We start from the raw sequence: 25115 nt of genomic DNA, 5'->3' as shown, positions 1-25115 counted from the left end.
GATGATGAATGTTCCATATGTGTACAGAAATGTGAACATAATGTTAGTATTGGATTTGAAAAAGAAAAAAGATATTAAAAACAAATATGATGGCTTGATATAATCCAAGATTATTATTCCTTCAGGTCTGGATATGGGAGCTGCTGATGCTACTGGCTCAGGAAACTAGTTCTTTCTGATACAATAAGCAAAATATTCATGTCTGGAAACAAACCAATTAAAGTTATGGTTTTATTGCTCAGAATAAACACCAGTCAGAAAAAACAGTCTCAAATTTACAAGGGAACAGTATTTAATAACTGCAAAAGAAGAAAAAATATAGTGTTAATGACATTTCTCAGCAGATGAAACAGACATTTGTTTGTCCAGTGTATGCAGCAAGGTACAATTGTGAAGATGTCTAGTATTTCATTAAAAAAACAAGGAGTACTTGTGGCACCTTAGAGACTAACAAATTTATTTGGGCAAAAGCTTTCATGGGCTAAAGCCCACTTCAACAGATACATGCTACAATACAGAGATACCAAAAAGAAGGAAATATATATTAAAGATCATTTCCAATCCATCTACACAGTAACTATACTGATTTTAGACTTCAATGGTTAAATATTAATATTCTTAAAAGGATTTTTCCATATGCACAGTATTTATAATACCAAACCTCTTATGAAAGAAACCTCCATCATCTCACACAGAAAAAGTAGAAATAATAATTTGAAACTTTTAAAATCATTGTAACATTATGCATGATCAAGTATTTCTGGGCCAGCTCCTCCCATATGTAAAGCACTGATTGTGGAAGGTTAAACATGGCATGCAAGTGTTATATGCCAAACTGAGGGGAAATGTGTGGGTAATTTCCCTTCCCACTAAAGCTCATAAGAGCCCCATTTGTGGTTTTACAATTCTGGGGAGGCATAATGGAGGCTGAAACCAAAGGCTCGCCACTCTCCACAAAATCCTCTCTCTCCGATAGTCTGGTTTACATCATAGAACGTCCTATGATGCCAACTTTTTGCTTAGTGGAGATCTAGAAAGGGGGCAGAGGGGTTCATTTAAGCAATAGTGAGTAATCTACCCAACTGGTATTTACCAGCGAGCAATTAATGGGCATGTAGTAAACTCTGGGATGCACACTACTTTAGCTGTTCTATATCTTATTTTTCTGTTGTTATAGGTCTCAGACTGCAGGTGGAATTGGTATCATTGTGGTTAAAGCACTAAACTTGAGCTCAAGAGATTTATGTTTCATTCTCAGTTCCACCACTGACTTCCTGCATGACCTAGGGCAAGTTACTGTGCTGGAGTTTACCATCTGTAAAATGGGGATAATAATGCTACTTTACTGTTTCACAGAAGTATTGAAAGAGAAATCCATTAATGTTTGTGAAGGGCTCAAATACCAGGGTGAGAAGAGTCACCGTAAAGTCTTAGCATATAAACCAAGTGCTATAATTGCCCTGGGAAGGCATGCGACTGAAAGGATGGTTGGGGAATTGAACCCTGACAGGATTTTTGCCCTAAGGAATGGTCTATAATGGAAAATGTATGAAAGCTGTAGTATGTCTGTTCCTTTTCAAAAATTCTGTTGGCATTTTAAAAGTTCAGTAGTCCTTGTTCTGCTCTTCCAAGCTGCTGTGCAAATGCTGTCAGCTCTGCCCCAAGCTCTTATCTGCTGTCCAGTACTGATTTGATTTCTAATGATAATAGTGCTACTCACAGTGTAAGACCCACTAATTTATTGATTTTTTTCCCCAGCAAATAATTACAAAGAAATCAAAATTCCATTCCTTCCTCTGCATTTATTTGGTTTTGGTCTCATATTTTTTCAGGGCCTGGTATTTTATTATATATTGTATATATGAAATGTTTTAAGATTTTAAAGTGTAAATTATTGTCCTTGTCTACACGAAAGTTCAACCACTTTAGCTATATTAGTACATTTAAAGTGGGACAACCTACCCTCGTATGGCTGCAGTTCTACTAGTATAAAAGTGCCTATACCGGGTGCAGCTTGTTCCTATATGGAAAGGGGGGAAAGCTATACTGGTATAAGTCACCTTTATACCAATTATCAGAGGGGTAGCTGTGTTAGTCTGGATCTGTAAAAGCAGCAGGGTCTGCATGCATCCGACGAAGAGGGTATTCCCTCACGAAAGCTCATGCTCCAATACATTTGTTAGTCATTAAGGTGCCACAGGTCTCTCTGCTGCTTTATACCAATATATCTATGTACACGCTAGGGGTTGAACTAGTATAACTATTTTGATTAAACAAATTACACCTGTAACTGAAATAGTTACAACAGTACAAAAACTGCATGCAGATCAGACCTTAGTCCTTCATTCTTCCCATCAAGATAAATTTTTAAATTCTTAAAAGTCAGAGAAACTTGCCTGAGCTAAGATGAACTGATTTAAACTCTAACCAGAAATGAGTTCTAATCCAGATTAATCTATCTAGCTTCCGGAGACTAGTTTTATAGTTCCTTGGCTCCATCTAAATTTGGATTGGACAACCTTTCCATGTCTTTTTGTAATCATTGTAACTCCCCTGCTACATTCCTAGTGACAGATGGTGCTCTGTGAGGATAAAAAAGCAGTAGCATACAAAGCCCCCTTCTTCAAAACAGTACTGATAGCTTCTTCTAGTTAAAAAAAAAACACAAACAAAAAAACCTCACAACAGGGACATAAAGACAATTCTACTTCTGAGGTAAGAGTGTGTGTTCTGTTTTGTAGTATAAGGAAGGATGAAACCACATCTGCAGTGCACCCTCTCCAGATGCTTTCTCCTTCTGGCTTTACCTGGGCGTTTGATGCTACTGATTTTAACATGAGTGGGATACCTTACTATGTTACTCCTTTAACTGCTTTGCCTATGGGGCTGGCTCACCTGCAGTGTTGGATTGTTCCATCACATATTAAACCACACATGTGGTCTTGACAGCTGTTTGCTGTTATCTTGCCATTGGTGGCTCCATCCCTGACAATATTCAGCACTGGAGAAAATCAAAATTCAGAATCCTGTCATAATTATTTGTTAAACACTTTCACTAAAATATCATAAGTTTGAAAGATTTCATCCACTGTATAACCTGGATACAAAACAGCAATTTCTTTTTTCCGAGTTCCATTAACTTCCTTTGTTCACCTCAGCCTAGCCTGTCTACCAGGACTATCACCATACTCTCCAAGAATGCTGACTCTCGACTGTTCCCTTCTCTGTCAGCTATCTCATTATTATATTCAGTGTTGTTGTAGCTGTGTTGGGCATTTTGCTGCCCCAAGCACGGCAGGCAGCGGACCAGCGGACCCTCCGCAGGCAAGCCACCGAAGGCAGCCTGCCTGCCACCCTTGCTGCGCTGGCAGAGCGCCCCCCACATCTTGCCACCCCAAGCATGCGCTTGGCGTGCTGGGGCCTGGAGCCGCCCCTGTTTGGAAGTTCTCAGAGCATCACAGTTAAATACAAGGTTGAACAGATAGTTTAGCATGTGTGCTAACTTCTTATGCTAAACTATCTGTTTGGCCTTGTATTTCACTGTGACACTCTGAGTACATTTCCCAGACATGAAGAAGAGCTCTGTGTATCTCAAAGGCTTGTCTCTCTCACCAACAGAAGTTGGTCCAATGAAAGAAATTACCTCACCCTCGTCTCTCTAATTATCTCATGATTCATTTTCATCTTCTCTTCTGAATATTATATGGTTTAAATGTGGGATTGGGAATCTGGAAACCTGGGACAAAATTCTTATATCTCTTCTCACTAATTTTGGGTGCCTTTTAGATTACTTTTCAGAGGTGCTGAAGTTATCTTCACATCCTCATGTTGACTCCATATGAAAAATGAGACTTCCATTGTGCTGGCTTCCAGTGCTCAGTCTACATATAAATCAAAGCAGACAAGTGAATCTACATCCCTTTGTCAGGCAAAACTTGTTTGTCCACTCTGTCTGGGACACAGATTTTAACACATCTTATCAGTACGTATACACAACTCCTGAAATATCATCCATATGCACATCTCACAAGGATTATGAGGATCAGGGTGACATAAGTTATTAGATACATCTCACTTGCCTCTCGCTGGATAAATACTATGAAAACAATATGCTGGCTGTAGTGAGTTTGTCAGGCCTGTCAGAGAACAGTGGACACTTTACCAGTTGGCACTGAGGGTTTCTTAGGGCCACAGAGGGGCCGGGGGCAAAGGATGTGATCTAGGAACTAGGAGTGCTTTCTAAGGAGCAGAGACTTTCTCCAGAGGTTCTATTTTGTTCTGGGTTCCACACCTAAAGTTTCTGCACCTTGTGTTGCATCAACTGGTGGGATGATGCCAGAATGGACTAATGGTGGTGGCAGTGCAGAGACGGACTTTGCAGTGAGACCTGACCTGACCCAACTAGCAGCAATTCATAACTAAATTGTGCACTGCCCTAAAAGAGAGCAGCAGCATTGAGCTAACTTTGCAGCACCAGACCAGTGTAAGCTGAGTTTGTATCACATCACTGAACCATGTAGCCCCTACATCAGCCTGGCACCTGGCACAGCAGTTCTCTCTGTACTGGAGTAGGCCAGTGGAGTACAGCCAACCTTGATGCTTCTCTACCACTGAGTTTAATAGGACTTATAAGTTGGGTTTTAGGTGGGTGGCATTTGTGGCGAACTAAGAATCTGGATGCTATTAAGCCAGACAATTTGGAACCATGTGTTGACCAAACTCCTGATGCTTGGCTTTAGATTGCTCATTTTCTTATATGTAACTATATAGAGAATTTTCTCATGTTTCTCTTGATTATCTTTTCCTTTCCCCTAAATACTTGTGGTTCCAAGTACTGAGTGCTTGTGAGTGGGGAAGAACCATCTAAAAACGTGACTGGGGAGGTTCATTTTAATTTCCCAGAGCATGACATAGAAGTGTGCCACGGGATGTGAGTGGTTGTTTTATTGATTTTTAGAAAAGAACCACTAGACAGATTGAACCCAACCCTTGCTATTGTGAGTGGTTGTTTTATTGATTTTTAGAAAAGAAGTACTAGACAGATTGAACCCAACCCTTGCTGTTGCCATTGGTACCTGACAGAAGGGTTATACTTCTATTCCTGATTAGATCACAGGCACATAGAATGAAGGAAAGCTATGGAAGCTGCATTAGAGCTAGCTGACTGTGCTCTGATATCTTCAGAAGGCGGAAAACCTTAAGTCCTAATAATTGTACATACATACTCTGTCCACTTGGCAAGCTTTTGAGCTGGGACAGACTGACCCCTAGTTTTGCCCCCATAGACTTTTTGTGGTGAATATACAAATTATGAGATGAATCAGCTAAGCTGCAATAGGTTCTCAGAGGGCAGCAGGAGGAAATAGGCTAAGGGTGAATCCTCTGTTGCTCTTGTCTTTCTCAGGAAGGATGCAGGTTACCATGATAAGAGATGGTCCATTGCACTTGGCTAGAAGTTGTCAAGGACTGGATCACAGAGGCAGAGCATCTGGGGCAGGGGATGGGGTGCCCTAGGAAGAGTGGGCTGGTTGCAGACTACTGGCAAAGTGCTCTTTGGGACCTAACAGCTGCTAGAAGGGGAAGTTTATATAGTATTTGCCTGGCACATGATGAGACATCTGGGAAGCAACTAGGGACTGTTTCAAGATAAAGTTTGGCAAACACAACACTACAGAGACCCCATAAGGGCACTACAATTATCATGGCTTGATGACTGACATCTCTGGATGTGAATGAGGCTTGAGGACAGAATTGCCTGATCAAGTTGGAACAAGGAATTTGGAATGAGGCTACAGGACCACCTTATCTTTATAAAACACAATGTAGGGAGGACTGGCCACCAGGAATGCTGTCTTCACAAGGAGAGGAATGAAGATCAATATGACAGAAACCACCAGTAGCTTTGGGAAAACCAGTTTAAAATGGTGGAGATGCTTCATGCACCAGAGACAATACATAAACAAACTCTTTCATAAACTTGATCGCAGTGGGGTAAGTTTCAACTGCATCAGCCTGACAGAACTTTGAAACAGTTTTGAGTGCTCCAAGATAAAAGTGATGGAGGATCATCTCAGGTCTGTTTTCTTTCCAATTGCCTAGTTGGAGAATTTCTACCACTTTGCTGAGTAGGTTTTAGTGTTCAATGACTATGCGTTGCAAGCTTAATGCCATCCCATTAGGAATGACATCCTTCCATCATCACCTTTAAAAAACTACATTCTCCACCACAACAATATTCTGCAGCAAACAGCCACAACTGCTAGTATTGGAAGGGAGGGAGCTTGGTAAGTGGATAGACTGGACCAGAGTTAAGGTTGCAGTGAGCATGGGAAGTGGTGTACAATTGTTGTGAGAAGGTTAAGTAAAGTGTAGGTACTTTAAAGTGGTTTTTCACTTGGTTGTTTTTGTGGGTTTGTGCCTCATATGTTGTGTGTAGCAATCCTAACTGATTCACAACCATAGGTTTAGTGTATTAATTGAATTAAGAACTATGATGGCACAATTAAGGACTTCTTCAGGGGGCTGGGAACACTGATCGGAGAAGATGAAGACAGGAAATGAGAGCTCAGAAGCCACACTGAGCACCCTGGTTAAAAAAAAAAAATCTTTACAAAACAAAAACAAAAAAAAATACCCAACTCACCCTGGCCTTTTGAAATACAATTCTCCTGCTAGAAGAGAGTGTGGTGGATGTAGGAGGGGCAGATCCCAGGAGCTGTATGCTGCAGCCTGTCTTATATATCAGGTCACACCTAATAATCATTGTGGCATTAAAATCTGTGAATCAGCCAGGAACTCAGTGATATGATTTCCAAAGTTAGCCATGTGCAAACAGTTATGTGCCCTGAAAGAGACAAGGTCGATGAGGTAATATCTTTTACTGGATCAGCTTCTGTTGGTGAAAGAGGCAAGCTGTCTAGCCACACACAGCTTGTCTTCAGGTCTGAGAGAGGTGGAATAGACTGTTTACCATAAGTAAGGGCCCAATCATGGTAGACTAACACCGCAATACTGCTGCAGTCACAGGACAAAAAGGGGGTTATTGGTTATAAGCTGTTGTAAAAAGCCATAAATCCGATGGGTGGATTTAAGAGCTGTGTGGCTCCAAAGTTTGTATCTCTCCCCACCAGAACTTGTTTCCACAAAACCTCACCTACTTCCTCTCTCTAATATCCTGGGACCCACCTGGCTAAAACTACATTGCAGGTGCACTTAGCCTACTTGGGAAATGCTGATCCCCATCTCTGGCTGCTTCACTTCCACCCAGGGGCAAGGGCGAGCCCAGGACCCCCGGGGGCTAGCCGAGCTCAGCACAGGCAGCACCAGAGGTTACATGCACGCCCGGCCCCAGGCGTGCCCCACACTGTTAGCTGCTACACACATACAGGGGCGTGTTTATTCCTTTCAGCCCCCGCGGGGGTGTGTGTGAGGGCGGTTTCCCAGCTCGGCCCTCCCGCGCTCTAGGGGGCGCTGCTCCTCCGTCGGCGGGTCCCGCTCGCTGCGGCGCGGGGCGCTCGTTGTCCAGGCGGCCGCGGCGTTCCCGTTCCCCTCAGGCCTGGGGCAGCGGCGCGCGCGCTCGCTCGCTCGCGGGGAGCCGGCGGGGCGGAGTCGCGCAGGAGCCGCCCGCGGTCATGGAGCCGGGCTCCGGGCTGCAGCGCAGGGGCGGCGCGGGGCGGGAGTTCGCGGCGGGGGGCTCCCCGGCGCTCTCGGGGCCGCAGTCCCGCCGCAGGAAGCAGCCGCCGCGCCCGGCCGACTTCAAGCTGCAAGTCATCATCATCGGCTCGCGGGGCGTGGGCAAGACCAGCCTGATGGAGCGCTTCACCGACGACACCTTCTGCGAGGCCTGCAAGTCAACCGTGGGTAAGAGCCGCGGGCGGGCGGGCGCCGGGATCCCCCAGCCCCGCCTCGCGGGAGAGCGGCCTGGCCGGGCCGGAGCGAGCGCCGCGACTCCCGCATTGCCCCCGTGCCGGCTGGGGCTGGGCTCTGGCAGTGCCCCGCCCGCCCCTCGGCCCGGTGCCCGGAGCTGCAGCCCGCCCCCGTAACTAAACACCCGCCGCCAGCAACCTGTCGTGTCCCCTCGCTGCTCCTCTGTCAACAGCTCCGCCCGGGCCCTCTCCTGAGCCCCGCACGTACGGGCCGGCTGGTCGCTCTGCCGACCTGACATCGCGGGGGGGTGGACACTAGTTCCCCCCCCCCCCCCTCCTGCTCCAAGCCTCACTCCTCTGACTCAGGCGCGTCACCCTCGGCCCCAACAGCCCCTGGAACCGTAACATGAGCCCTGAGCATAGGGGAAAGGCGAGTAACGCGTTAGAAAGCTCCCAGAGAGCCTCTTCCCGGGCGGGCGGCGGTCACTGGTGTGGAGAGGAGTTTAGAGCCCTTGCTCCTCAGGATAAGTCTGGCACATACTGCCATCAATTCCAGCCCCTTGCATTGTGTTCTTAAAAAAGACACTCAAACCCTTAATGATGCTCTTGTAATAGGAAATGGATCTCAAGGCCTCCCATGCTGCATGTTAAAAATGCAAGTATTTTAAACGTCAGCAATAAAAAGGTGCCTGAGTACGTAGCAAATTGAATGTGCATTCAAGTATTGGTTCAGGATTTTAAAGCATTTCCCTTGGAAAACGTAATGGGTGCTCAGCATAAGGTTCTAGATTTGTAGAAAGCTTTAGTTTGAGATTGACAATTAGTATCATCTCTTACCTTGTGTATGTAGTTCACTGTCTTGGACAGCAACTAGCAGAGCAAACAAATTGTTTTATAGCAAATCTTGGTATAGAGTTTAGTCATCAGTACGCACCCTCTCCAGGTGGAGTATTTTTTGGCACAGAAGGGTGAAGGATTAAGGGGAGGAAGAAAGAATCAAGCCTAGAGCAACCTGAAAACAAATTTTAGTCTGCCTTTTTATTACAGGCCTAATTTTGGAGCTGAACTTTCAGTGTTGTGACAAGTTGGTGGTTATGCTAAGGCTATCTTTCTGTAAAATGTGTGCTTAATTGCAGCTTGGAGCCTGAAGAGTTCTAAACATTTGATGGAAAGTAATAATGCTGCTTTTTAGAAATAGAGATATCTTCCTCTGACAAATTAATTCTAAAATGGTTGTTGTTATAGTTTTAGTGTTTATTTTGACAGCTTTAATGTTTATTTTGACAGTTCTTATTCCTTGCTGCTTTCTTTGAAAAGCTAAACTTGGTAGTGCTTATGGTTTTCTGTTAACAACTGTACATTGTTCTGAAGTTAGGAGCACAGGATCTGCTTTTTGTTACAAAACCTTAAATGTGCAATATAAAAGTGCCAGACCGGTGGGATCATCTGAAGAGATGTTAATATAGATTTGATTTTGGTGGTGGTATGAAAAAACGCTTATAGCTTCCATTACCCATGGCAAGATCATTTAAGGTTAAGGAAATGAAACTAGGATTAGAATTTATCCTCTTTAAGGCTGTGTCTACACTCCCACTTTCAGTGCTAAAACTTTAGTCATTCAGGGGTATGAAAAAACACCGCCCTGAGCGATAAAAGTTTTAGAACTGAAAAGCGCCAATATAGATAGCACTTTATAAAGCACTCACTGCTTGTTCGGTGTGGGCTTTTTTTATCACCGGGAGAGCTCTCCCATGGTGTAAAGCATGTCTTCCCACTCATAATCTCCTCTGGTGATGAACAAAGTGTATGCAGGAAAACTTGTTGTTGACCTATGTTAAGCACTCTTTCTGGGTGGGATTAGCAATAAAACCCGGTTGATTTTCCATGGTGAATAAGGGTGTGCAAAAAGTGCTGGAGGGAGGTATGCTTTGGAAACTGGTCAGTTTTTATCTGAGTAGTGAGGAAATCTGATTTGCTAGATAAACCAGTGATTCAAGCACAAATGGTTCCTAATTTTAGCAAAACAGGAAATAAATAATGGTGTGGTTACAAAAGATTACAAAATATTTGATTTAAAAAGTATAGCAACATCAAAGGAGCATAGGAATCTACTTGCACCAAACTACATGTAGAAATACTTGAAAATAAAAGCATTATTTTGAGCCTTCACGACTAAAGTTTTAAAGTTGAGAGCTGTTGAGAGCTCTGAAGTAAGTAGAACATGAGCTTTTCATAGCCCCAAATTAAAGTTGCCCCTTAATTCTTCGTACCATATAGCACTGAGTCTTCAAGTTGGGAAGAAAATACAAGAGAGAATAAACTCTATTTTTATACTAATGGTGTAAATCCAAAATAACCCCATACTGAAGTTAAACTGAGATCAGAATTTGGTCTTCAATTGTAATCATCAAGCACCTCCCTATTTTTTTCATGTTATCACCTTTCCAGGGAGAATGGTTTTCTGGAATTACAAACAAAGAATGTGGTTGAAGCCAAAGTGAAAATCTTGTGACTGATCCAGCAGGACGTGCTTCCCTGGTTTTTGGGTGTTTTGGGAGGTTGGGGGAGAAGTTCTGTAAATTGAATGTGCTTTGAGCTCAAATTTGGAAGGAGAAAGCTAGATGTAACTGAAGAAACAGATACACATGGGGGATGGGATTTAGTGATTATATTGTGAATCTGTATTTAAAATAGTTTGAACTCTAGAATAAAAATTCCTTCCTTTTTTTTACTTAATATTGACAGTCCCAGCTCAGCTATACACTAATTTTTATATTTAGCTGTACCAATGTAAGCCCAACAGACCAAAGTTCAAAATGTTTTCTTTAGCTGCTTAATAATTTCTTAAGTGAAACTTGTAGGCTGTTCAGGGCACCAGGCTGACACAAAGGATTTCAAATGTGATTGATAAAATGGTTGGGTGTCTCAGGTCTGTAGGAGCCAATGGCTGCTTTCTGCCCCTACTGATGTTATGGGCACACCGGGCTGGTGCATTTGGAGGGGAAGAAGTGATTCAATAGAAAAGATGAGGAATTTTAATACTTGTTTACATATTCCACAACGCAAAATTAGTTGACTAAATTATAAATTTCTGTTGTATAAATTATACAACAAATCTCACCTCAAAAGCACACTACTTCTGTGAAGACTTTCAGAAATGACCTGTCAGATTTCAACAGCACATCCTTATAGCAGCACATGGTGTACTACATATCTATAGTGCTTCACTGTTTTAAATACTAAACTTCTTGGCTAGAGCATTGTTTTCTTAATTTTATATGTACATAGCAGGAGCCTACTGGATCTCAAATATTTGCTGATTTTGGATACTGTTGCCAAATGAGTAACAAAATGTTGCTATGTAGAGTTTTGTATGCCAGACCTTAAGATTGTGACTCTTAGTTGTTCTGTAGTCTTACTATTAAACCACAGCTTGTATTTGTACTTTTAGGTATTTTGACAAAGATGCTATTTTGTTTAGAAAAGTCATTCTCTTTATATATGCACAAACTAATGGTATAGTTCTTGTTATCCTTTTAGGGATTGCATCTCCACTTTCCACTGACACCAGAGATTACTATAACTGAAAGAAAATAGAGAATAAAAGTATTGATCTTTCATAATATTAGCACATTTGACAACATTGTGTCATTCAGTTTTCCTTGTTTCCCTGTGTAGTCAGTGACTTCTTTAGGAGTTCCTCACACAGCAACAAGAGAGTTTGGGGATTTTTAATAGGAAAATGTGGTTGGAAAACAACAAATTGTCAGGATTCAGGGGTCTTTTAGGTCTTTTCCATGAAACTGCATTTAAGTTCAGTGTAGGTGGTTTTTAATTTAAAATCTAGTCAAATTCTTTTTTATTTGATCCTTTTACTTATTAGAAATACTTGGTATTATCTTGAGCCGAAATCTTCAGGCACTGGATAATTATGATAAAATATATTGATACCAAAAATGTTTTAAATATTAGCATATACAAGATGTCTCTCTCCCCCCACCCACCCCCCAGCAATTTGAGGCAGCAGATGATGAAAGATTTGTATTTAAATCTCACTCCTGCCATTTGTCACCTCTCTAAAACTCCATGCTTTCACAGGCCTTCTGTCTGTCTAGCTCATGGGTTGGGGTTTTTTGTGTGTGTCGTGGGGGTGGGGGGGAATGCAGAGATCTAGAACACTTGCTCTTAAATGGAAATTGGTGAGTGGATTGAGTACAGTCTTGTGTGACTTGTTGCCATCTGACAGGCAGAAATGCAAAGGACTCTCCAATAACTGATATGATTGTAGCTGTGAGCTAAGAAAGAAGACAGTAATTCTGTGAGTTCAGAGAAGACTAGCTGTAGATGAGGAGTACCTTTTTAATGAAAAATCAGCTCAGTTTACATTAATACATTTATTCAGTTAAGCTTGATTATAGAAATGCTCTATATTTCTATAATGTGTTTAATATGTTAAGTAATAAAATCAATCTGGGTGTGTGCTAAACAAGTGGTGCACCTGGTAGTATTTTCAGGTAATAGTTAAAGAAGCCACTTGTATTTGCAGGAGGTCAGTTTAATGCCAGAAGAAACAGTGTTCTCAACTTTTCTTCTGGTAAAATCCAGTTGTTCACACACAAAGCTGTTTTCATGCTTACTGCAGAAAGTTTAATCAGTACTAGCTGTTGTAACACTTTGTGATGCAAGTAATCTACAGATGTTGTCATGGTATTAATAATGTATAGTGCATGGGTTAAGTGTGCTCCCCACCCCCCGTAAATACACAAAATAATTTGTTCTCTTTAAAACTTTTCTTGTGTTGGTTATATTGGCACCATGGGACAGTCTGAACAAGTAATAGCCCATAATTGGTACTAGTTTAGTACTCATTCTAATGACAGTAAATATAGGGGCTCTAAGTTAGCAAGGAGTGTGGAGTGCAGCTGTCAAACTCAGTCCAGGCTGTGAACAGCTGAGATAGTGTCAGAAGCAACAAAACATGCAGATGATACTTAATTATGGGTTTGTATTTTTATCTCTGGAAACTGAGAATTATATATAGTGAAATTTTTTTACCTGTGACAGAAGTATAATAATCCCTGAGGTGAAACCTGGCTGCTGCTTTACATGGCAGCAATTGACAATTTAGAATAAGCAGTGAATAAGTATATGATAACCAGTTGAAAGAAAAAATAAGGTACCTCCATCTGAATTTGGCCATTGTTGGGGCAAGTCCCCTCCCCCATATTCTTGCACAAAGTACCGTGAGATCATTTGTGACAAGTATTACTACCTAGTTAAAAAAAAAAAAGTGTATTTTAAATGTTAGATTTCAGATTCAAAGGACTGAGTTCATGGCATGAATAGTTTCCACTTTTTTAAAAGCTGGGCAGTGCAGTTGGCTTAAAAGTGTCTTAACAAGTTTTCTGTTTGGTCTGAGTATTGGGAACCCAGTAGTTTATCACAGATGCAGCTTCCTCCATCACAAGTCTTAGAAATACAAATATTTGTTCAAGTTAACCCATAAAGCTAGTTAATACAGGAAGTCTGCAACTCATCTTTTCCTATTCCCATTGCCAAAATGTTAGTACACTTCTTAGCCTAAAGTACTGTAAATCTGCTTCTGCCCACTCTTCTGCCATTGCAAGTTAAAAATGTATTTGAAGATTTACTTTATAAAAAGCTGTTCAATGATTAAAACATTTTGGAAATCAATTACAACTTTCTGTTTAGTGTGTAATAACCTAGTGAATATATTTACAAGGATGTTGGCCTAAATTTTCAAAAGTGACTAATGACTTTGGGCATCTCAATTTTTGGGTGCTCTACTTAATACCTTCTATTACTGTAAAGCATAAAGGCCCTGACCAGGATTGAATCCTCATTGTGCTAGGCGCTGCTCAAACTTTTAAGGGCAGTTGATAATACCTGCCTCTAATGTATTAACTATACCTGCACCAGTTTAGTTTTCATCCATGAATCATTCTTGATCTTTAACCTGTTCTGTGCTCTTTGAAATGGGTGGTTTCACTTAAATTTATTTTAAAAATAACTTATTAAAAGAACCTTGATAGAGCATGATGGGCATACCATTTTACATTTCTTTTAAAAAGGTTTCCATATGAGTTTTCTTCTCCTTTGTTGATTACATGAGTCATTTCAGTCAGGAAAAAAGTAAGGGCCTGATTCAATGCTCATTTAAGTCAATGGGAGCCTTTCTATTGACCTCACTGCACATTGGTTCAAAGCTTTAGTATGGTTAGTTTATAGGCTTTAAATTTAATATGTTCAAATAATTTTGAATTCATCTACTCTGTTTGTCTGTATTTGTTGCTGCTTTCCTCTCCTCAAAGTCACTTGTGTGCTGAAATGACTCCAACTGCCCCTTTCCTTCACTACACTTGTTACCTGCCCTTTTTAAAATTGTAAACCTTAAATAATAAATGTTTAACCAGAGGAGCTTCCTTTAGTCCGTTTAAAAAACTAAACAAATTGTTGTACGTTAACTAGGAGAACTATCCCAACTATATTTTTTCAACTGTATTTTTCAGTTTGTGCCTTGCTTGAGAATCCTGTTGCCTCAAAGCCAGAATAATGCATTTTAATCTGCCCTGGGCCAGGCTTTGCCTCTAATCAATCTGTGATATACGCAACAATATCAAATGATTTTTCAGTAATAAGATGCATCATACTAACCATACTCACCGATTTACCCTTATTTTGACTGTCACTAATGCACACAATGTTTTTCAGCAAATTTCACATGCATGCTGTTACTTTTTTTGACCTGTTCAGTCACTTTTTTAAAAGGATACTGTCAGTTTAGTTCCACATATAACATGCCCATTAGAAGTTGAAGATTAAGGTATCCTAAAACCTGATTAGTAGTTCTTAGAAATGTGATCATTGCAAAAGGTTGTATGGACTCTTGTAACAAAAGTATGCTTTTAAAAATGCACATGTTGATCATTTATAGGAATCACTTTTATACAGAGTTCACATGTTTATTCTATCAATATTAACCAGTACGTTCTCTTAGGTTTTGAAGGTTTTACAGCATGGCTTAATGCATAATCTTGTATTTGTTATATATTTTAATAAGGGTTTGCTCAAGCTTTTAATCATATTTTGACAAACACATTCAATTTGCAGGAAAAATCACTTGATTAATAGAATTATCCAGGACAGCACGTTAGGCAAGTTTCGAGAAAGAAATACATTGAATCAATACAATGTGAGAACACTTAAATGTAAATTAGAGGCTCAAATCTGCACTCCTTACTCATGCAACTCTCCCTTTTGAAGATCCTGGGAGTCTTGAATGTGTAGGCAATACAGATTTGGACCCCAAGGGGAGGCTTTCAGATGGCAAACGTGGTGTCTGTAAAATAAGGGCATCCAAAACACACAGCCCTCAATTCCAACATGCACACAAAGAAAAGACATTTTGGGATTTTTCTTTTAATTTTCACAGTGAGTAGCATGATTTTATATTAAACATATTTATTGCTTGTGGTACACTGAACACTTGGTGTGGGAGGAGGGATTTTTTTAAAAAAGGGAGGGGAATTATAAAAGCCTGTTGGCTCTTCCCAAAACATCACATGCTGACACAAAGTTCATGCCTCATTTCAAAGTAAGCGTAAGCAGGTACACCTGCCGTCTCCTAACATAGCTTGCTTACATTTGACCACTGGTTTATGAAGATTAGCAAGTTAGACTTTTAAAATAACAGATTGGGTAGAGTTAGGATCCTGACTCCATATCTGGGCACCTTCTTAGCATAGGCACAAAGTGCCTCAGGTGTTATGTGATCAGGATTCCTCATTGAATTTGGTCTGCTGGTTGGATCATTAGCTTTGCCGAGCCAGGTACTGGCAGGGAGTGCAGTGTAAACACTGATCCATGCTCCTCTTTGGGCACCTACATAAGTATAAGTGGCCTCATTTTCAGTATTGCTGACATGTGCCAAACAGCTCCCTCAGTGAAATTTAGATGTGTTTAATTAGTGGCATAGAGAACTTGCATGAACTTTTTTTTAAAAAAGATTTTATTTAGATTTAATACGCTTTTTACTACTAACAGTTATCAAGTGTTCTGTTTTATTAGATTATATCCTGTGCAGTTCAGTTTTTGCAGTGTTTGCATAATTAAGCACCCAAATTCCAAGGTGGCAGATTAAATTAAAGTTTTTGTTGATGTCTTTTGATGCGGGTCATGTTCTGATCCGTTGCTGCTATTTCCTCAGGTTTGGCTGCTTTTGTCTTCTGTCTCTTCTACTCCTTCTTTAGTAATATTTTGATACTTTGGCTATAATTAAAAAAAATGTTGGGTATATCATGCACCTTTTCATGTGTCCATTATTTTATTTTATTTAAGGTTTGAAGAATTTTCTACCAAACTCAAAATCTGTGGTTAATTCTGCTCTCCTAAAAGTCGGTGATGGGGACATTAGAAGGAGCCTGTAGAAATCAGAAGTTTATATTTAAATTTTAATCTCTGAAATATTAAATCAGTTAGCAAAGATGATTTGACTGATCTTTGAGGAGACTAGGAATGATTTATGTTGTATGCTATCCTTGTTCTCTTACTGTCAAAATGAGGTACACATACACTGACAAAAGATATTTTTAAACAACATTCTTGTAAAAGTATTATTAATGTGGAAAGCAACCAAGAAATTACAAATCTGAATAGTTTTTCCCTTTTTTTAAGCTTGCTCATTCAGAAATTTTGTCTTTGTTAATTAAATTAAAAGTTGCCATAGTCAGTGATTTAAGTTATGCAAAATTTGGTCAACAAAAGGGATTCGTGAGGTTTTAATACAATTACATGTAGTTTTAAGATAGTGTTCAAATTAAGTGGCAAGCACTGGAGTTGGTTAAAAATGCCAAAAGTTTTGTGTGGGACAGCTAGATGTATTGTTAGTAATACTGATGTTGCATTTCTGTGCTGTATAAGAAAAATCAAGCTGACCAAAACAAGATATTTCACTGCACATGCTTCTTCCTTTAGGGAAAGAGAATGAGACAATAGACATATGATAGATGTGTAGTCACTTTGCTTAATGCACTGCAGGATTGTGCTCATATACAACAGTAATGAGCGCAATATAAAAACCTATTTAGAATATAGCAGAAATTGTGAATTAAGCTGATTCCAAACAGTTTCTTAAGGCCAAAATTATCTCGCCCTAATTTACATTGGCTTACAGCCACCAACCCCAGTTATTAAAACATTTGTGTGTGTGCGCACACATATTTGAGTCCTTGTGTCGGAGTTGTACAACCTCACCAAGAGCGCTTGTATCAATTGTATTGTCAGCATGGGGCATTGTGGGATGGCTTCTGAAATCCGGTAACAGTTGACATAAGCAATGCAGTGTCATAACCTAATTGCATCGACCTTGAATCCATTCTGCCTGGGCTGGTGGTGTTACTAAATCGGTGTAGAGAGGCACTTATGTTAGCGGGAGCCAGATTTAAGTGAAGAAACTTCTACTGCTAGGTTGACGCAAAGCAGCTTATGTTGACCTAACCACGTAGTGTAGACTAGGCTTAAGGATAACCACACGGGCTAAAATAAATGGCACATTTCAAGGTCCAAAATATTATGTATAGAAGGGATAATAAGAAAATGATGGAAGGTTTAATGTTGTCCAGCAGTTTTGATTGACTTCTTTAAAAATTAAACTTTGTCATGAAACCAAGCAGTGAAATAAATTTGATACTGAAATTAGTGTTTTAGTCTTCTTTGGAATGTTTATAAACAGTTTTAATCTTAAGTATATAATATATGCTTTTAAGGTTTTTAAGACCCATTGGTATGTTTGAATATACTTCATATTATAAAGTGTGCTCTTATAGCAGACTGTTTGATCTTTACGTCACTGTTATTGTAATGATCACTTCATCAATCCAGGGAGCCAAATATTGAATATTTGAGAACTAGCTAAAACAGTGTCTTCTGATTTAAAGGTAACCTGCACAGGAAAATAAAATTGTGCCCTCCCTTTGCAGTGTTGTTATAAATGGAAGGGGTGGAAGTTTTACATCAGAAATACCAGAACTATCAAGTCTTTTCTTTCCATATTTGCTGGAGGATGCCTTGGAGAATTAGAGAAATGTTGGGAGCTTTCTCAGCATTCAGTTAAAAGGGTGAGGATTGTTTGTTTAAACTGAACAGAGCGTTAACTTAAAATTTCTTTCCCTCTCAGTTGGTTTTCACTGGGGATCTCATCTTACTAAATTTTCCAATTTGAAGAGCCTTTGAGCAAAAACTGCTAGACAGTATCTAATATTTCTGATGTAAAAAACAACTCTTGCGCGGGTAAGGACAGAACATCTTAGGTTGTCTTTATACATCATGAAGAATTAAAGCACTTTCTCTTTTGCAACGCACCTTTTAAATTAATATTAAGAGAAATATTTTGAATAGTTCATGTTCCATGTGAGAGGAATTGTTTTGCTCCTGCTTCAGTCAAATTTTTGCCATTAAGGAATTTTAATTAAACATTCCTTACTCTTTTTGATTAAAAACAGTTAACCATATTTATAATGAACTCAGTTGACTTACTGTTGTCCTATCAACTTCATTTTTCACAAACTGTATTTTCTTAATATATCAGTGGCAAAACATTAAGGGTATAGAACCCCGCCAAGAGTTAAGGTATGTCTACATAGCAAATGAAGGTGGTGGTGTAGTGTGGGTAGGCGTGGCTGCACTAACATTAATTTAGCTAGCACAGGTAATAGTAGTAGTGACGATGTGATGGCATAGACTTCAGTGCATTTTAGCAACCCAAGTTCTTAAAGTGAGCCCTTGGTGGACTTAGTATTCAGATGGCTACAATGACATGTTCATTTGCTGTGTAGCTTTACCCTTCGATGAATAAACTAAGCAAACTCAGGCTTTGTCTACACTGGAACTTTGTTGGCAAAACTTTTGTCATTTTGGGATGTTAAAAACACACACACACACCCATACTAAATGACAAAAGTTTTACCAATGAAAAGCACCGGTGTGAAGGGCGTTTTGGTGGCAGGAGCGCTCTCCTGCCGGGCCACTCATTGGGGGTGGAAGTTTTTTGTCCGGAGAGCTGTCTCCTGCTGACAAATGGCAGCTACACTGCACACCTTTTAGTGGCACGGCTGTAGTGTCACAGACATGTCGCTAAAAGCTGGGCAGTGTAAACAAAGCCTCAGGATTAAAAGGCAGAGGAGATGCAATATTCCTACTCCGCAGAAAAGCTAATTTTAAATCCTCACCAATGACTTTTGGAAGATACACAATTTTGGAGCAAAGCTCTGTTAGGTTTATTGCGTTTTTCTCATGAGAAATATCCATAGAGGGACCCTTTTTTTTTTTTAAAATTTTTGTGTAAAATGCATTTCTTAAACTCTACCTAAAATGAGTAGTCATATTTTTATAGCACTGATCCATTTTATTACCACCCACTGCATGAATGACTAATAATAATCTAACTATACCATCAGCCAGTGTTAAAATAGGCTAATCTAGGTTGTTTTGTAATGACCAGAGGCAAACTGACAATTTGTAAATTGGCACAATGTCAAGAATACTGAACCAATTGATACTTAGAAGTTTCAATTACTGCTTTTTAGATTTCAGAAGTGTAATGTGTTTTGCAAGTCATATTTTCGAGAGCTGATTACGCAAAGTAAATATTTGTATATGGCTTAGTTAGTACTTGAAACAGATGGTTAGATTTTTTTTTTTTTTTTTTTTACTTTGAAGGTCCTGTTTGATAGAAAATCATTTCTAGTGTCTGGCTTAAACATGCTGTAGAGTTGGTTCAGATTTTTATGGTGCCATATTTTCCGAAAATTTTCTATAAATAACTAGGCTGTCAATTGCAGTTAATTCACAGGATTAGCTTAAAGTAATCACAATTAATAGCAGTTTTAGTCACACTCTTAATAAAATCTGAATTGAATTTTATTAAATATTTTGAATGTCTTGCTACATTTTCATATGTGTAGTATTCTGTGTTGTAATTTAAATCTACGTGTGTATTATTTTTATTACAAATATTTACACTAAAAATGGTAAAAGAGATAGTATTTTTCTGTTCACGTCATACAAGTACTCTAGTGCAATCTCTTGGTCGTGAAAGTGCAACTTACAAATGTAGAATTTTAATATTTTTTTGGTTACATAACTGCACTCAAAAACAAAACAGTGTAGAACTTCAGCGCCTGCAAGTCCACTCACTCCTACTTCTTGTTCAGCCAACTGCTAAGACAAACAAGTTTATTTACATTTAGGGGAGATAATGCTGCTTGCTTCTTATTTACAGTGTCACCAAAAAGTGAAAACAGGCGTTTGCATTGCACTTTTGTAGCTGGATTGCAAGGTATTTACGTGCCAGATATACTAAACATTCGTATGCCCTTTCACACTTCAGACCCCATTCCATTGGACGTGCTTCCGTGCCGATGGCACTCATTTAAAAAAAAAGTGTTAATTAAACTTGTGACTGAACTCCTTGACGGAGAATTGTATGTCTCCTGCTCTGTTTTACCCACATTCTATATATATTTCATGTTATAGCAGTCTCGGATGATGACCCAGCACATGTTGTTCATTTTAAGAACACTTTCACTGCAGATTTCACAAAACACAAAAGTTACTAATGGGAGATTTCTAAAGGTGGCTATAGCACTTGAACCAAGGTTTAAGAATCTGAAATGCCTTCCAAAATCTGAGCAACATTTTGATGCAGAAACTACAGAATCTGAACCACCAAAAAAGAAAATCAACCTTCTGCTGGTGGCCTCTGACTCAGATAATGAAAATGAACATGCATTGGTCTGCACAGCTTTGGATTCTTATCAAGCAGAGCCTGTCATCAGCATGTATACATGTCTCCTGCAGTGGTGGTTGAAGCATGAAGAGACTTGTGAATCCTTAGCACATCTGGCATGTAAATATCTTGTGATGCCAGCTACAACAGTGCCATGAGAATGCCTGTTCTCACTTTCAGGTGACATTGTAAACAAGAAGAGGGCAGCATTATCTCCTGCAAATGTAAACAAACTAGTTTGTCTGAGCAATTGGCTGAACAAGTAGTACGACTGAGTGGACTTACAGGCTCTAAAATTTTTTACATGGTTTTGTTTTTTTTGTATATAATTCTATATTTGTAAGTTCAACTTTCATGATAAAGAGATTGCACTACAATACTTGTATTAGGTGTACTGAAAAAAACTACTTTTGTTTTTTACAGTGCAGATACTTGTAATCAAAAATAAAGTGAGTATTGTACACTTTGTATTCTATGTTGTAATTGAAATCAGTATATTTGAAAGTGTAGAAAAATCCAAAAAATATTTAAATTATATTCTATTATTAACAGTGCAATTAATCATTAATTTTTAATTGAGGATAATCACGATTAATTTTAATCACTTGACAGCCCTATGAATAACACTTTATTGTAAAAACACTTGTAATAAGTATCAAATTAACTTTTGAATTTGAGAAACAGATGAGGTTGCAAAAATTAAAACTGGAATCAGATGATTCAGAATCTTTCATTGGCTTTCAGAATGTTCATTTTTATTTAGAAGTAAATTCCACTTCGTAGAGAAGCAGCAGCATAATCTGGTGGTGACGGTTTTGCATGTGTATGGCCTTGCATGTACCTTTAGAGTTTGTCTACATAGGATTTTGTAGACTGCAGGAGTAAGCTTGCTAGCCCAAGTTGTGTGAACAAACTTGGGGGCTAGCAGGGCTCCCTTTGGCTCTCTAAAAACAGCTGCAGAGATGATGGCTGGAAGTTGCAGCTCAGGCTGGAGCTTTAGCTCTGAAGCCTATTGAGGGGGCCCAACTAACTTTTAAATGTTAAATCACTGGAATAATTCTGTTAAAGAATGCACTCCTCCACTCTGCACTTCTGCATTCTATCAGTTGTTTCCTTCAAGACATCAGCTTACAAAGCTCCTGTTTGGAACATATGATGTATTTCAACAGACCAGCAGCATGGTATTCTTTCTGCTGCTTTTGTGATTTAATCTAGCATTTGGCCCCTCACTCTGAGTTTCCTGCTCTCCTTCTCTACTCAAGCAAATGGGTAGATTCTTGTAGTGTTAGGCAAAAAAGTTGATGTACTGTTCCATTTCTCAGGGTTGGGAAATACTGAATGTTGAAATTAAGAACTCAATTTAAAGAAAATTCACTAGATGGTAAGTCATGAACAGAATGTTACATACTAGACTTCATGGTTGGATTGGGAGTTGTTCTAGATAAATTTAAGCCAAATTTCCTTGTTTCTTGAGTTATATCTTTGTATGTTGATGTAATATTTTAAAATGATGATGATGATTTCTGTAGCACGTTAATTATCCTCTACAGACAAAATAATGATACTTTGGATGCTTACATTTTGCAGATTAAAGAGGACTGTCAAGAAATTATGTTTTAAAAAACAACTTCTAGCTGTGTTACTAACACTTTAAAAAAATTATGTTGTCCTTTTGTACTTCACATACTTTGGACAGTATATTCAGACTGATCATTTTCATTTTCTTTTACTTTAGCATAATGTTATAATTAGGCTTTCAAGAATGCAGAAAAAATTGATTAGTTTTTAATCAGTTTCATTAAAATATTCTGAATTTTATAGACTCTTTAAAAAAAAAAACATCCTAAAGTAAGGGGCTTATAAAGTATTTGACAATGTCTGCTGAAATTTCAGGCTACATATTATAATTCATCTTATTCCTTACTGCTTGTATTGCAGTAGGGTCCTGAACCCCCGAAGAAGATTTGGGGTCCATTTTGTTAGATGTAAACATAAGTCACATTCTTTGCTTTGAAGAACTTTACAGTATACCTTAAGATGCAGTGAGTGTGCTAAATATTTGGAAGGAGGCGGGAGGAAGTATAAGGGTAATACTTGGAAAACTTGGTTCTGTCAGTTTGATAGGATTTTTTTTTAAATGTACGTGTTCTTTGTTTAAGCAAATAGATATTGTCTATCCCCCTGGTTCTCAGCCTAGCCAGACTAAAGTAGGGTAGACTAAAATAGAGTTGAGGGGATCTTGTTTCTTAAAATTTAACCTTGTATATTAAAATTTGGTCAAATATTTATATTTGGCATCTCTGTTCTGCAGCAATATAGCTAAATCAGCTAAGGTAAACTGCTGTGTTGACAGAATAGCCTTTAAACAAAGCTCCTAACTTTTAGACTATACCTCTACCCTGATATAACGCTGTCCTTGGGAGCCAAAAAATCTTACTGCGTTAGATTGAACTTGCTTTGATCCACCGGAGTGCGCTGTGCCCCCCCCCCCCGGAGTGCTGCTTTACCACGTTATATCCAAATTCATGTTATATCGGGTCGCGTTATATCGGGGTAGAGGTGTATTCCAAATTTGCCATATAACAGGTTTTAGACCATTAGTCATGAAAAACAATGTTAAAATATTTTGGTGTGTGTAGAAGTCAAGTGTTGTAAAACCAAAGGGCCAAATTCAGCTTTTTTTAATAAAAGCTTTATAGTCCACTTCTCTACTAAGCACTATTAGCTGGAGACTTGGCAATTGGCCAATGCAATCTTTAGAAAAACAGCTTTCCAAAATATTTTATCTCCTCTGTTTCTATTGTTTTACCGTACTGGTTTACACTGTTATGTGAAATAATTGGAGTGGCGGGGAGAGTTTCCGACACATTATACGTCTGCGTTTCTGTGTAAGTTTAATGGTATTAGTCTGAACCATCCCTTCCTGTCTTTTCTTTCTCTTAAATGTAGTAGTATTTTGTGGGGGTGTGGGTTTCAAGAATAAGATTTAAAGGAAAATATCTTCATACAAAATCACATTAGGAGAATGGGGCTGAAACTGACAAACAGGAAAATGTATGTAAAATATCCTGGAACACTACGCATATTGGCACTTCACGTAGTTGAGGAGCTATTCTTGTGTGCTTGGGTTTTATGGATTTATGCACCATTTTTATGTTGCCAATTGCCTGTGATTTTTCTATCAACTTAAATTTTATTTTGAAATATTACTTTTCATATGAATTTCTTGTATGAATTTATCGTTAAGTAATATTTTTAGCGTGCACTCTATAACTTGGCAAATCTTTTGGATAATACTTGACCACAAGGCCATATAACAGGGGTTCTCAAACTGGGGGTCAGGATCCCTCATGGGGTCATGAGGTTATTACATGGGGGGTCGTGAGCTGTCAGCCGCCACCCCAAATCCCATTTTGCATCCACCATTTATAAAGGTGTTGAATATATTTAAAAGTGTTTTTAATTTATAAGGGAAGGTCGCACTCAGAGGCTTGCTATGTGAAAGGGGTCACCAGTACAAAAGTTTGAGAATCACTGCCATGTAACCACTATAATATCAAAGTACTGTTCTTTTTGGTTGATTTGTGAGAGATCACCCATAGAAATTGCTAATTAACCCTTCACAATATAACCAAAAAATTGAAACTGGAGTATTTTCACTCATAAGGAACAATATTTTTTTATATTTCACCCCCAGATATGTTCCTTCACAAAGTATGGGAAGCCATATTTCAGAGTTTAACAACGTGTACAGAATACACAGCTGTCAAATTTATAACAGAAACACTAATGTAAAAGCCATTGATGATAATTTAAACCAGGTACAACTCCGGGATAAAAACATAGAGCACTATCATCTTCAGAGTGCTTTACAAATACTAAACATCAACACCTAAAAATATCATTCCCATTTTACAGATAGCAAAATTGAGGCAGAGAGGTTGACTCTGTTCGTGACATGGGAGGAGTCTGTGACAATCATAATTAGAGCTTGGTTGTTCCTAGCAATCACTATAAAACATGAATAGAGGGAAGGAAGTGATCATACCCTATTTTTTCCTATTGTGTCGTTAGAGCTGCGAGTGACAATACTGCATAGCTTGAAAAACATTTTCAACGGTGGTTGGGCTGAATAGCTCAGATTATATGAAATAACTCTATTCCCTCCCCCTGCTGGCCCACAGTGATGTAAATCTATGTTTGTTCAAAGTGTTGTGAGTGTATTAGTATAACACATGCACAGGTACAAAAAAAATCATTTTAAATTACACCCTCATTGCTTTTGCTTCTTATTCCTCCTTTTCTTTTTGTTTACTGTATTTTATTTATAGGTGTTGATTTTAAAATCAAAACAGTAGAGCTAAGAGGAAAGAAAATTAGATTACAAATCTGGTAAGTAAAACAAGAATGCAACTAGCAGTATGTTTTTAATTTTTGTGTTTCTG

The 25115-nt window shown here is 38.9% G+C and overlaps 1 protein-coding gene across 2 annotated transcripts in view; it reads left to right on the top strand.

Moving 5' to 3' along the window:
- Nucleotides 1-7616: 7616 nt before the first annotated feature.
- Nucleotides 7617-25115, top strand: part of RAB12 (RAB12, member RAS oncogene family) — a 38136-nt gene continuing 20637 nt past the window's right edge. For both annotated transcript variants that reach the window (XM_050942193.1, XM_050942192.1), the window contains exons 1-2: nt 7617-7860; nt 25002-25062. In XM_050942193.1, coding sequence (XP_050798150.1) covers nt 7632-7860; nt 25002-25062 — 290 coding nt within the window. In that variant the 5' untranslated portion in view covers nt 7617-7631. The remainder of the gene's footprint in view (nt 7861-25001; nt 25063-25115) is intronic.

Source organism: Gopherus flavomarginatus, chromosome 2 (assembly GCF_025201925.1).
Source record: "Gopherus flavomarginatus isolate rGopFla2 chromosome 2, rGopFla2.mat.asm, whole genome shotgun sequence".
Classification (NCBI taxonomy): domain Eukaryota; kingdom Metazoa; phylum Chordata; order Testudines; family Testudinidae; genus Gopherus; species Gopherus flavomarginatus.
Note: the sequence above shows the minus strand (reverse complement) of the source record. Positions and strands in the feature narration are given on the sequence as shown.